Genomic DNA, 13050 nt, shown 5'->3' on the forward strand with positions numbered 1-13050 from the left:
GCACTCTAAATTTGTATATCGTGAAGAATTTTTGAATTTCAAACAATTTTAGCTTTTTGCTTTAGCAAAGAATAATATAAATAAAACAATACAAAATGGTTGAAAAGCGAGAGTTAAATAAGGCTGAGACACAGATGTGAAATTATATATCAAAAAGTAAAAAGCATAGTATTACAAATATAGTTGTTTGTAGCATATTATACTAACGGAAAAAATGTTTTACACCAACAGTTTCCTTTGCTAACTCGATGAAAAAATAAAAAACTTGCACTTACTTGACTAGGTCCGATACGGTATGTAGCTGTATCTACTTCATTAGCGGCTAAAATTTGTTCGACCGTTATGTCCTTGGCAGTGGCAGAATCAACGGCAGCCAATAAACCAAAGCGACGTACAAACTCTACCAAAGGAACTGATTCTGGGAAGCCCAAACGATGTAAGCGTGCCGCCTCGAGCACTTGCGAGCCACGCAACTGCAGCAAAAYAAATAAATGTAAGCAAAAGTAAAACAACAAACGAACATACGCGCACACTCACCTGACTACGTAACAAAGGAATATTAACCATGTCCTCGCAGCTCGACTGCAATGCAGCCGCGTTAGGCGAACCGCTCGACGAGTAGCTACTATGTTGGCCGGCATTGTGCTTCAACATGTAACAGTGTACGAAGTGGGTGCCTGTGCGGCGTAGCGTATCGATGATGCCGTCGACAGTGAATTTCACTTGCAACATTATGGAATTACGTTTTACACCGGCAGAGGTGAACGAACGACGTATGCTCGAGACGCGACGTAGCGATTGTGTGCCTTCGAGGCCGGCAATAGAGCCGCAAAATACAATGCCACCCGCGCCACGTGTTAGCGAACCAATATACAGACGACTTATCTCGTCACGTGAGCTATCTTGTAGCAGTGTTACAGCATTGCGTATGGCAGGGTGCTCACGGCTATGCCGCACCCAACCGTCGACAGTGTACAACACCGGATTGGTGCCCTGCAAATGTTGCAACACAAACTGTTTGGGGCCGGCGCATTTGCGCAACAAAGTCTGATGTTCACGATCGCCATAATGCGTAAATAAGCGCTCCAGGAATGTATCATCATTGCAGTTGGGGTACATGGACTCCTCATCGAGCAGCCAGAGCAGACCGCGACGATCATGCTCGCGCAAATCACGTTGTGAGGAGCGTACGACATGATTTTGTGGCGCCTTATCGATGAGCGATACTAACGGACCGGGATTTGTTTCCGACATGCCTTCCGTATCGATCTCGACTAGTTCCTGCGCATAGCGGTCACGCGGCGCCACCAATGTGGTATGATGAAAAAGCAACTGTAAACGCTCTTGTAGGTAATTGTGACGTAAATCAGAGAGAGTGGCACCCGTTTGCAAACCACAGCTGGCGGGATTCTGAAAGCCCGGTGTGTCCACAAGCATAATGGAAGCTATAGTATGCGCCGAAGTGCAGATTGCTTTATTTATAAGCGCCACCACGGCAGCCAACGCCTCGGAATAGAGACCGACGGCGAGTGCTTCCAGTGATTCCCAAGCCTGCTCACTACTATCATTAGGCGATTTAGAAGGGCTTGTGCCACCACCACCACCAGATGATGTTGCATTGAAAGCAGCAGCTGTTAAATCCTCCATAGAAACGCCGAGTAGGCTAGCAGTTCTACGTGCGGCTGATGGATTTGCAAACTGTACGCGAGAAGCTGGTCCAGCATTAACTGCACGAAAACAGTTGTTATATCAATTACAGAAAATTTAGCAAATAAAATTCCACACTTACGCCTTGTGACGCCTGCCAATCCAAGATGATAAATAGCCGCCAAGATGCTCCAAATGCCACGTACCGCTTTCGCTTCAATATTTAACGTTTCCAAAGCTTGCGTCGTGCGCATGAATTCGGCGGCGGCGCGATGACGCTCTTCCAATTTATGTGAGAGCGAAACGAAGGGATGATTATCCGCTGCTGAAATGTTGTCCAGATGCAGCTCCTTCTGCAGCAATCCTTCGGCGCCAGCGAGCAGACGTCCCATTATGTGGAAACTATGATCGTTGGGTTGACGTCGCCCAGCGCGTTGTCGCTCTGGCAACAGCACCTATTTGGGGAAAAACGAATTAGATTATGATGACGATTCGATTATTTATTTAACAATATATTTCTTACTTGCACCGAAGCGGAGGCGATTTGCCCACTTTGATCGAAGTCTAAACTCAACAGCTGTGTAAAGCGCGTTGCATTCGCATTGAGGCATGTCTTTGTATTGCCAAATGCTTCCAATATGATGTTGATGGAGTTGACTTTCTCGGCGTTGAGAAAGTTATTATAGGAGCCTAGAATAAGATGTGCAACCATATGAATATAAATAAGATAAAATTTTCATTGATTTCAGCATTCAATTATAAGCATAAAATTAACAGGTTTGGCAATCATATACCAAATTTTAATGGATAACTGGCCTGTAGTTTAAAAATAAGTACTTGTTAATAAAAACAATTAGGTAACCATTACATCGAATTTTGGTGTAAAACCGAGTTGTATTTCTATAAACTCGAAAATATAACTATGTTGGAAGAGTTGAGTGAAAAAATTGTAAACTCATTGTTAAGAAGTACTTCATACAAAAACAGCAATAAACTCGAGTTTAAAATACTGCACTAACCTAACAAAACATACATTTTTCATAAAGCAATAAGCAATAATAATTTTTCATAAGCAATCGAATTATTTATAAAAAAAAAAAAGTAAGTAAAAAAATATTTGAAAAAATAATTGCAAAAAATACTGATCGAATATTGAATTATAGATTTAAAAATGGCATTCCAATTATTTTCCTATCTTTAATCATACTCAAACTCAACTCGAAGTTTTTAACGAAATCAAAGCAAGTTACATATATATAAGTATTTCAGCATTCGACATATATTTACTTTTTTTATTTTTGCTGTAAAACTACTCTGTCTTTATTTTGTATGAAAATATTGAAACAATATGTGTTTAGCCTCCTGCCTCAAGCTTCGAAACGATTATTGTTGCTGAGCTTAAGTAGCATGAACACTTTTCGTGTGTGGCTCAATTGTGGGTGCAGTGCATGCAGAGTAATTAAAGCTGACCTCAAATGCAAGAAATGACTAACGATATACAAAGTACTATTGGTAAGCTTTTTATGGTGGAATTTTCGTGCGCATGCGCCCACACACAATAAGATATCATAACAGACACAATAAAAGAATTTTTTATATATTTGTCTTCAGAACAACATAGCAACCGATTCGAAGAAAGGGCGACAGAAATGTTGAGGTAAAGGCCACTTTAGTCAACTATAAGTGTTACAGAAGAATGATAAGCTATATTTCAAGACTTGAAGTTAGAAAAGCTTGGGTTCCAGCAGTAAAACGGGTCATGATACTCATTATATGTATGTCACAAAGACCGGTATTGTAATAGAAATTTTAACAGTTACATATTTATATTTAAATTTCATATGATGTATCCAGGGTATTTTAGTTAATAACAAGTTTCAGCGAAGTTAGCAATAGAGTTAGAATTTTTAAAAGAAATCTCTAAATGGATCACCCTGTACAAAGAAAACCTCCATAAATCTAAATAAAAAAAAAATTGAATTGGCATGCAAATTGGCGTTAGGTAAACAGAATTAATTACCACACCATGAAAAAAAAACAACAAAAATATTTAAACTTAAATTCACTGTCGCGCTTTGAGGCAATAATGCAGTTACTCTGCCAGGCAGCCTGCCAGTCAGCTAGTCTGCACTATAAGAGAGCACCAAATGCTATGCGTTCCGATTGGTAAGCGGCCCACATCGGGCAAACATCCAACAACGCAATAAACCAGCTCGCCAACCACGCGTTTGCACATCCCCCTCCCATGCGCCAGCGCAAGCGCGCAATGTTGCAACTAAAAAGGCAACAATTGCTGACAAGACGCATAAATACGAGTACATCCATATACATCCATACACATGCACACACACACACCCAAGGTGAATGAGAGCGCTACATACCGGCGGCCAACGCCAAATAGTATAAGGCGTGCTTGAAGCTTGTCGTCTTGCCAGAACCAGAACGTCCCATGAATATTAGACTTTGATCGCGACGCGTTTCCAACATGGCCCTGTAGGCGGTCTGCGCCAGCGAATAGATATGCGGAGGCATATCCTCCGTCTTGCAGCCGCGAAACATGGAAACAACCTGCAATAAATAACAAAGGCGAATATTAGTATTAAAACAACAACAACAATTGCCATAAACGCAAAATATAATTCAATTGCAGATATGCAAAGGTGACAACAAATAGCAAAAGTATAACACAAATATGTTATCGCTTACGCCAACTGCTGCAGCAACAGCGCGGCTGGTCAAAACATGCTCCAACCAGCCGTAGCCACTCAACAGCGTGCATCAGCGCGCGCTTAAGCCACAAGCCCAGCAGATTGTAAGGCGTTAGGCGTTCGTATGACGTCAATAAGTGCAAAACGCATACGTACCTTTTCCGAGTAGAGCGATAGCGGTGCCATTGGATTGACAACGAGCAGCGTGGGGCCCGCCTTCGTGTGTATCAAATTACTGGCGAAACGTTGACGCAAGCAATGCAACACAGACGCCTCATTCAATTGCTTCAGGTCGCAAATATCCTCGACCAGATCGAGCGCTGTTGAGTTCTGCTTCTCGATGTCATCCTCGTCGACCATCATTTCGATGCCATTATGCAGCAGGCGAATGGTGACTTTGTGATTTTCACGTTGCACGCTTGACTGGGGTAGACGTAGGGCCGCGCAGAAGCCACCACGATGGACCAGCCAAACGCGTTCGCCATCGGCATTCGCAGCGTTGGCGGCATCACCATCGGCATTATCATTGCCGGCGCCATTGTCGAGGCCTGGGTGTGCGGAGTCGTTGCTGGTGTTGTTGCCATGGCGTGGCTGCAATGAAAACATACGATAAAAACTTATTAATAATTTAAAAAAAAAAAATCAAATCTAACTTTTTCCAAAAAAATTTTTTCAATGTTCAATTTTTTAAAATTTTGCATTCTTCAGATATCGTTAACAGTGCCTAAAAGTATGCAACGGTGTATTTGTAGAGAATAGGTTAGTTTTATTATGTGCCGAAATATGCCCTAGACATTATGTGTTATGATCAAATTCATAAATCTTCTTCGACGGATCTTCAGACGTTGTGGACTTGTGTCACTATGAAATACAACTTGCAAGTGTACTAGCCTTTTGGGTCTTTCCTTAAAGCAATTTCGTTTTTTCAATGCAATTTAAACACGATATTTTATTGTTATTCAACGATTTGTATTGACCAGCCACTTTATTTCATGCACATTGGCTCAAGCTCAAAATTGCCGGGACGAAATTTTGCAAACCAATTTTGGCATACGGTAAGATGTGTTTCTCCGTACATCACATAATTTTCGTCTTGCGTGAACTGCATTTTTACCTTTAAAGACATTTGGTATTTGCCATTTTCTCCCTTAAAAAAAAAACATATTTATTCGATTATCTCTTCATATATGACTAAAAGTTCAGAAACTAAAGAACTAAAGTGAGCACATGCCGACAGGCAGGAAAAGAAACGCTAGCGAACCCATTGAGTTCCTTAAATAAGTTTCGACTTGACCAAGGATGAAATGCCACGAAATCAAACAAGCTTTAATAATTTTTTTTTTTTTTAATTTTGTTATAGAAAAACCTCTTATTATTTCAGCTAGTAAAGCTAAGTATTTACTGCACGAGGCTGCCTTGAATAGAGTAAATAAACGCTTGCTGCACCCAAACACATAAATCTGGTCGCTTTTCGCCGGTACGCATTCGTCTTCTTAATTGCTCTTGCAACATGTATGTATATAAGTTCATGTCTATACATCTCGTCGTGATTTCGGGTACTTCGATGTTTATTCTTGGCCTCACGTGTGCGATTGCAACAAACGCTACAAGCACAACAAAGATCTAAAAATGGCACAGTGCGAGCGAGCAATCAAGACGTCATCAACAGAACCGCAATAGCAAGCAACTCAACACAGTGGTATGGATCACCAAAAATGTCTCACTTGGAATAAAAATTTATTATTCCACGTTTCGATACTGCTTATGGAGGAAATTGATTAAATATTTATCAAGCAGAGCAAATATTTAACGGGTGCTGTTCTCGAAATATTCAAATTCGAAGTCTATTTATAGCGACAAAATAATTAATTTATACTTTCGAATACTTCCAATATCATTAGGCAAGGATGCTTAAGGATTTCCTCTTCCATAAATATACCTATTCTAATCGTACATTGATTACTGCAAATAAAGAAATAGCTTTTCAATGTTGAATGGAAATAACAGGCAAGATTTCTAGAATGGAAACACATTTCTTCGTTCTGGTTCAATCGACAAACTATTTCCAATAATTCCATGTTTTCAGAATATTCCTAAAGAATTTATGGATAATTTTGTGTTATAAATAATTTTTGTGTTTACAACCGGCCAAGGAAGTAAGCTAATTGCTCTCTACGTAAGCTTTCACGTTCACCCTAATACAAATATAATTACTTAAAGTTTTATGCACACTGTTTCCAGTTGCTTAACGGCCGCAAGACATCCATAACGCTGCCAATTCATAGCGACCAAAACATCACACAAACGTATACTGATTACCCCAAAATACTGCACAACCATTACTCTCCTACCGCGACCACATAGTCCACCTCACTGCCCAAATCAGCGACGGCCTGGCCTGACCACACATTCACCTTTTTGTATTATTTACACCCAAAAATTGCCTTTACTTTGCCGACGCACTTCTGTTTACATTTCATGTCTGCAACTAATTGGGAAAATATTTGAGAAACGAAATCAAATTTAGAAATGTCTAAAAATAAAGCATATACACTCGCCGGCGTGTAATGATGTTGAAATGCAGTGAGCGCAACGCGTCCGCAGCAGCTGCAACGCTAAAGAATAGAGCAACTGTGACGAAGTTGGTGGCATTTGCGTGGCATAAGATGCCGGCAGGCGTCATCAGAGCTTCAACAACACATACAAACGCACGATATAGGGGTGGTGGAAGGTAACACGGCGTCTGCTTCTATTCACCTCACAGTCCTTTGCTGCCTGCATTCCATCATAACAAATGAGGCCCTGACGTTGGTATCCTCCTGAACGTCTTTCAACCGAGCGCAGGCGGATTGTCGCACGCTCTTACCACCACACTGTCTGACTGACTTGGCCGGGAGCTCACCTGAACTAAGCGCAAGTCAATGCAAACCAACAACAAACCGAATTATTAGACGAAAATAGAAAAATGTATGCAAGAAGCTGCAGTTGTTTGCTATTGTTGTTGCCGATGTTGCTATTCGGGATATGTAAATAATTCAAGTGATTGGCGCAACACAACGGTAAATGTACTATGTACTCGCACTTATATGTGGTGTTGCCTCGAATGAATTTGCTCTAGTGCGCATTGCTTGTTCGTATTGAACAAGGCAGCCGCCAGAGGCTCTCCGTAAGTTGTGGGGTATTGTATATACTATATCATTTGGACTTATGCAAAGTTCATAGTTCAACGGCGTACCTACCTTAATACAGCTATGATTGTATTTTAATCACTAGCGTTGAAGGCGCCTGGCGTAATAAATTACAGTTCCTATTTATCAGACTATTTTAGTGTGTTATTGTTTCGTGTAAGATCGTACGTGCCTCGGCTTTGAACACAAATTTGTAGGAAGAATGTTGTAAGATTGTTCCTTTGTAATTCTGGGGAAACAATAATTTATTGCATTCCTAAGAGTTTTGGAACTGTATACATCAGTATATTATGTTTTTCTTTCCTTTTTAAAGTCGAGTTTCGATTGCCTGAACCATTTGTCACTACTGTTTGATAGGTAATGAAAAATACTTTCTTAGGAAAAAAGATGTTTTATCACTCATTTAGCTTCAGTTAGTATTATTAGTAGCATCTTGCGTATAATATGGTTTCTGATCGCCATAAATAACTTCTCTTTCGATGCAAAATTCTTTCTTAATATGGTTTGGAATGATGAAATACTGGACCTAGCCTTATTCGTCAATTAGATTACACATCTTGGATAAAATTATCAATTAGACGGTCTAAGAATTCTTGGATTTAAATGCTTATTTCTGACAAGAGCATTAATTTGACATTTGAATAAAACTTCTTATGCTTCTGAATCTTGATGGCGTTTATCGTGCTTTTCATAAGTTTCAATTGTAAGCGTCCTGACAAAAAATAATGAATATATTGTATAATTGGAGAAGGGTTGTCATTTCAGCAGTATTTCCTAAAACTTGTAGAGGGATTAATATTGCTAAAATAACAACAAAATACTAACAAATACTCAATACTGATTCAGTCAAAGAGAGGTAAACTCTGAAAATTGAAGGAAATTTTCAAAGATACTATACATCTAACTAAAATTTGAAAGTGATAACATATTATTAGTATAATTCTAAGTAATCTTTAACTATTTTTTAAATTAATATCTTTTAAGTTTTGAAAAGTGTTGTGTAATATTTTAAATAACATAAAAAACTTAGAAGGAGCATTTTTTCTTAGTAGTTTATTAATAGAAAAAACAAAATGATGAATGTATCCTTTAATTATGTACTAAGTATTGTGCCATCCACTTGCACTATGTATATTACACAAGTGACAAAGAAATGATGAATGACACGAGTACTTCGGCTGACACCAGCACTCACTTTCAGCAGACAGGTGATGACAAACACTTTGTGCGGATGAAAGAGTGTTTCTCAGTTTTAAGAAAAAGATCTAAAGAAAATTTTCAAACAAATAATTAAAAATGTTACGGGGCGACGCTAAGATTACTTTTTATATATTGGGACAAAAAAGCACCAGGAAATTGTACCATAATTAAATTCTCCGCGTAAATGATAAAAACGTGTATTTTGCTAAGTTGGTAGGACTGTCGTTAATTACAATGCTAAATAGGAGTAGTGCGTTGCGATACAATGGATAAAAATATCGAACAAAGAATTTCTCTCAAATTTTGTATTTCAAACCAATTTTCGTGTGCGAAGACATTGCAAAGGTTGGAAAATGCTTACTGTGCTTAAATTAAAAAAAAAACACAAGCCTACGAGTGGTACAAAGAATCCGAAGACGGTCTAGAGATCGTTGAAGACATGTCTCATTCCGGACGACTTTCTGATGAAAATATTAAAAAAGTGAATGGATATGTTGCAGGCAAGCCTTAGAGCGATGGTAAGAGAGTCCGTTCGAATGATTTTGATGGATTTTTGGGTATGAGATGCGTTCTTGCTCGAATCATCCCGATAAAACTGAAGTTTTTTCCAAAGGAGTTCGACTGGGATCGAATGTAAAGCCAAAAACCACCGATTTGGCTCCGCCTAATTTTTTTTTGTTACCCAAAATATTTTGTAGCCGCTCCGTGGAACCCATGTTCAATCTATCGAAGAGATAAAACAAAATTATCTTAAAGAGACGAAGGCCATCCAAAAAAGTGCTTAAAGTGTTTCGAGGACTGGAAAAATACTGTAACACAACAAGTGTTCGATTTAAATACCCCCTCAATGGTTTTTTGAAGCTGCATTTTCCCTCTAGTTTTTTGATTACAAAAGGAAAATAGAGAACTGAAATAAGATTCCAAAGTAAACAGGAACAGGAACTTCTTGAATCTAGCTCCCTCTGGTAGTGCCATCTATATGTCGAATGGTGCGTTAGAATCTGGTATCTTTATCGATTTTTCAGTGAGAATTTCACGACATTTGATTGATTGAAAGTGAAGTTATTGCGTTGTAGGTGTTAGTATGTTTGTATTATCGGTGCGAAAACGAGCTTCGAACAAAGAGCCAACATAAAATTTTGTTTTAAAATTGGTAAAACTTTTACCGAAACGTTTTAATTGATGAAACAAGTTTATGGCAATGATTGCCTATCCCGTAGCAGAGTGCACATAATGACGTTCAACATGTGTGCCAATCAAAATCTGTGATCACCGCAAATTCCATCGAAACTGTGCATGAATTCATCAATAAATTGATTTTGCCGAAAGAGCCATTTGTTATGTTTTTTTTTTTAAGTCCTGTTTACTTAGGAACGCACTATGTATAACGTAAGCTGCTTACCGTCCCTCCCCATTTGCATACGAATACTTCTAATATTTTTTTGTATTTCATTGAAAAAAGAACCAATTTTAAAACGAAACAGTTGAGAAGGTCATACAACTAACACTTAAACAGAAAACATTGAAGTACTTTGACAGACATTAAGCCCCAGGCTATATGAAACCTGAGCACTTTCGCTTTTGCGGTTAATTACTCCGAATGGAGAAAAAATGCAAACTTTGATAATTCATAATTCGTGTTTGTGATTTACTTTAACTTAATTAATTTGGATAATAAAACATAATAAAAACAACAAATCATTTGAAAAGCCGAAAAATTGGTCTGCAGGTGCAAAGTGCAAGTCAAAATGATTTATTTGTTAAAATAAAAAAAATACGCATTTGTCACTTGAAATCGCCAGCGCGATGAACTAAGCAAAATGATGAATTAAGTTGAAGGGAGAAAGTGCAAAGATACGTATAGTAAATAAAAACAACGGTGCAACGAAGGCGCCTATGCGATGGTGGAGGAGATTTTGTTGTTTCTGTATGTTTTTATTTTATTTTTATTATAACTAACGATAATGCGCTCAAGCAGACCAGCGCTGCTGGAAGTAGTATTCAAAGGTGCTTAGGCGCACGACCGCCCGAAGGGAGTTGAACACACCAAAGCGTTTGTGTGTGTGTGTGCATGCGTAAACTCGAATAAAAAAGCATACGATAGTCTGGCAAAGCCATTAGCGGCACGTATGCGCACAAACGCACTTGTGCGCCGAGGCCCTAATAAATATTGCAACCATGTTTATATGTTATGCGTGCTTAAATACAAACACACACACATGAAGGCACCTACAACTGCCACGAGCGAGGCAGCGCAACAGCGCGGCAGTGTGCTTTGTGCGAGTTGTGCAGTTATAAACGCGACGCAGGTCAATGACTCAAGCCAAAGACAACAGCAATAAAAGCCAATGCAATATATGTACATATGTATGTATGTATAGGTAAAAAGGCGGAACAGGGCGTGCGGAGCAGTGGCAAATAGTTGTAATGAACATTGGCGCAATACCGATAATTAATCACACATTCTTACTTACAAAAAGAATAGTAACAACAATAATGCAACACCCCACGAGCCTCAGCCTCAGACGTTTACACCCTCTGCGTCATAAGCAGCACCTACAATGACGTCCACGTCAACGGCAGCGTCAGCAATCAACAACACTCCGAGGAAGGCGAGTGCGATCAACATGCGACACCGACGTCGCTGTCGTCGCCAGCAGCTCTTGGCATGGTTTTACTCACTTCGCACCAACTTGACGCACAATTCACGTTGAGTACATGTCAACAACATGTTGTATTTATTACAATAACAAGCGAGTGACAACAACAACAACAACGCAGTCACGTCAAATGGCAAAGCGCGTCGACTACAGAGAAACGCCACAACAGGGAAAGAAGTATTTTCATTCAAAGTTTTTTTTTTTTTTTTTTTTTTGTGCACAATAACCACATATAGCTTAACTTTTTCATTGTTTGCTTAGCAATTGTAGTATTGTTGGGTACTTGTTGGAGTCAAACTCTTCTTGTGCGAGTATCTGCATATTCATAATTCCGAAGGAAGAACTTATGGCCATAAAGTAAATGAAAACTTCCGCAACAAACAATTTGGACAGACACAGCGACCGAACACGAGTAGGGTGTCATGCCGCAAAGGAAGTAAAAAACAACAACAGCAAGTTTGCATCGAGTTCTATTTAGGTAAATCATGTTAACACACGAGGGCGACTTAATAAATCAGTGGACTTTTTAGTTCGCGCTTGGTTTTTTAACAGTTCATCTTGGAAGACGCAACAGAGTTTATGCAAATTTGTTTTTTCTTTACTTTTATCTAGTAAGTAATCATTTAAAGCGCTTACTCAAAATATTATTAGGGTCTATTAATATTATGCCTTTTGAATTCGTAGGGAAAGGTTACGACGCAAGCGTATTCATAAATTACTCCGTCATTAAGGCAAACAGGTAGTTAGAAATCTCCAGGGTTCTATTAACGAGATATTATATAAAAAAGCTAACCCTGTTTTTACTCTAACTTTTACATTATCTTCCTCGTTTGAAACGTGAAAAATGAAGAGACTTGTCGAGCACCTATGACAAAATCTTTGCAACTGACTGATATTCAATTTCGGACTCGATTTCCTGCAAATACAAAAGGTTGACAATTTAGAAATATTTGACCCTTAGGCCTAAGTAAGCAGAAATGAGTTCAATGCAAAGTTCTCTTTGCCAACCCAATCTTGCAGTTCTAACATATATATGTACATACGTATACTAAGATAGAAATACAAAACTTTAGCTTTCACTTGTGAGCAAAAGAGTGAGCACAGTAAATTATACCGGGCAAACGTGGACCTTATAAAAGTACGAACTCTACAACGGTCTACCTACTCGGATCTGCCGAGAGTATTAAGATAAAAAAAAACTTCTTACATAAAAATTCAGCTGAATCTAACGACCCTTGTTTGTTAAAAGTGTCTGATTTAATACATTAGTATTTGTGCAGCACCCACACAAGCATAAATAATAAATAAATATGCGCTTTAAATGAAACGCACTTAATGTGCGATTTGAGTGACATACCGAGAATTGCTAGCAACGGCGCGGCCCCGCCGACGCCCTGCCAAACACGCATAACTACGAGTAAGTACACACCCAGAGCGTTGTTCTTCCCTGGTAGAGTTGCCAGCGCTTGGCACTTAACTTCACTGTAACAAATTAAAATTACGATTTTAATCTCAATGCCACGCCAAAGAGATTTTTATTTAATTCCATTAAACTTTATTGCTTGTAAAGACAACGCTGATTGAGTCATTGCGAAATTAAAAAAATCATTTTCAAGTTGAATAAATAGTGCGGCATGATCGCCGCGA

General features: G+C 38.9%; 1 protein-coding gene across 6 annotated transcripts in view; it reads right to left on the reverse strand.

Moving 5' to 3' along the window:
- The window catches only part of LOC108969839 (unconventional myosin-XVIIIa), a 111817-nt gene that overhangs the window by 62678 nt on the left and 36089 nt on the right, over positions 1 to 13050 (reverse strand). For all 6 annotated transcript variants that reach the window (XM_018934834.1, XM_018934818.1, XM_018934826.1 and 3 more), the window contains 6 exons: positions 4512 to 4946; positions 4029 to 4215; positions 2171 to 2337; positions 1790 to 2102; positions 538 to 1727; positions 276 to 473 (listed from right to left, as the gene is read on the reverse strand). In XM_018934834.1, the coding sequence (XP_018790379.1) occupies positions 276 to 473; positions 538 to 1727; positions 1790 to 2102; positions 2171 to 2337; positions 4029 to 4215; positions 4512 to 4946 (2490 nt within the window). The remainder of the gene's footprint in view (positions 1 to 275; positions 474 to 537; positions 1728 to 1789; positions 2103 to 2170; positions 2338 to 4028; positions 4216 to 4511; positions 4947 to 13050) is intronic.

This window comes from Bactrocera latifrons, unplaced genomic scaffold (assembly GCF_001853355.1).
Source record: "Bactrocera latifrons isolate USDA-ARS-PBARC rearing strain unplaced genomic scaffold, ASM185335v1 scaffold_106, whole genome shotgun sequence".
In the NCBI taxonomy this organism is placed as follows: domain Eukaryota; kingdom Metazoa; phylum Arthropoda; class Insecta; order Diptera; family Tephritidae; genus Bactrocera; species Bactrocera latifrons.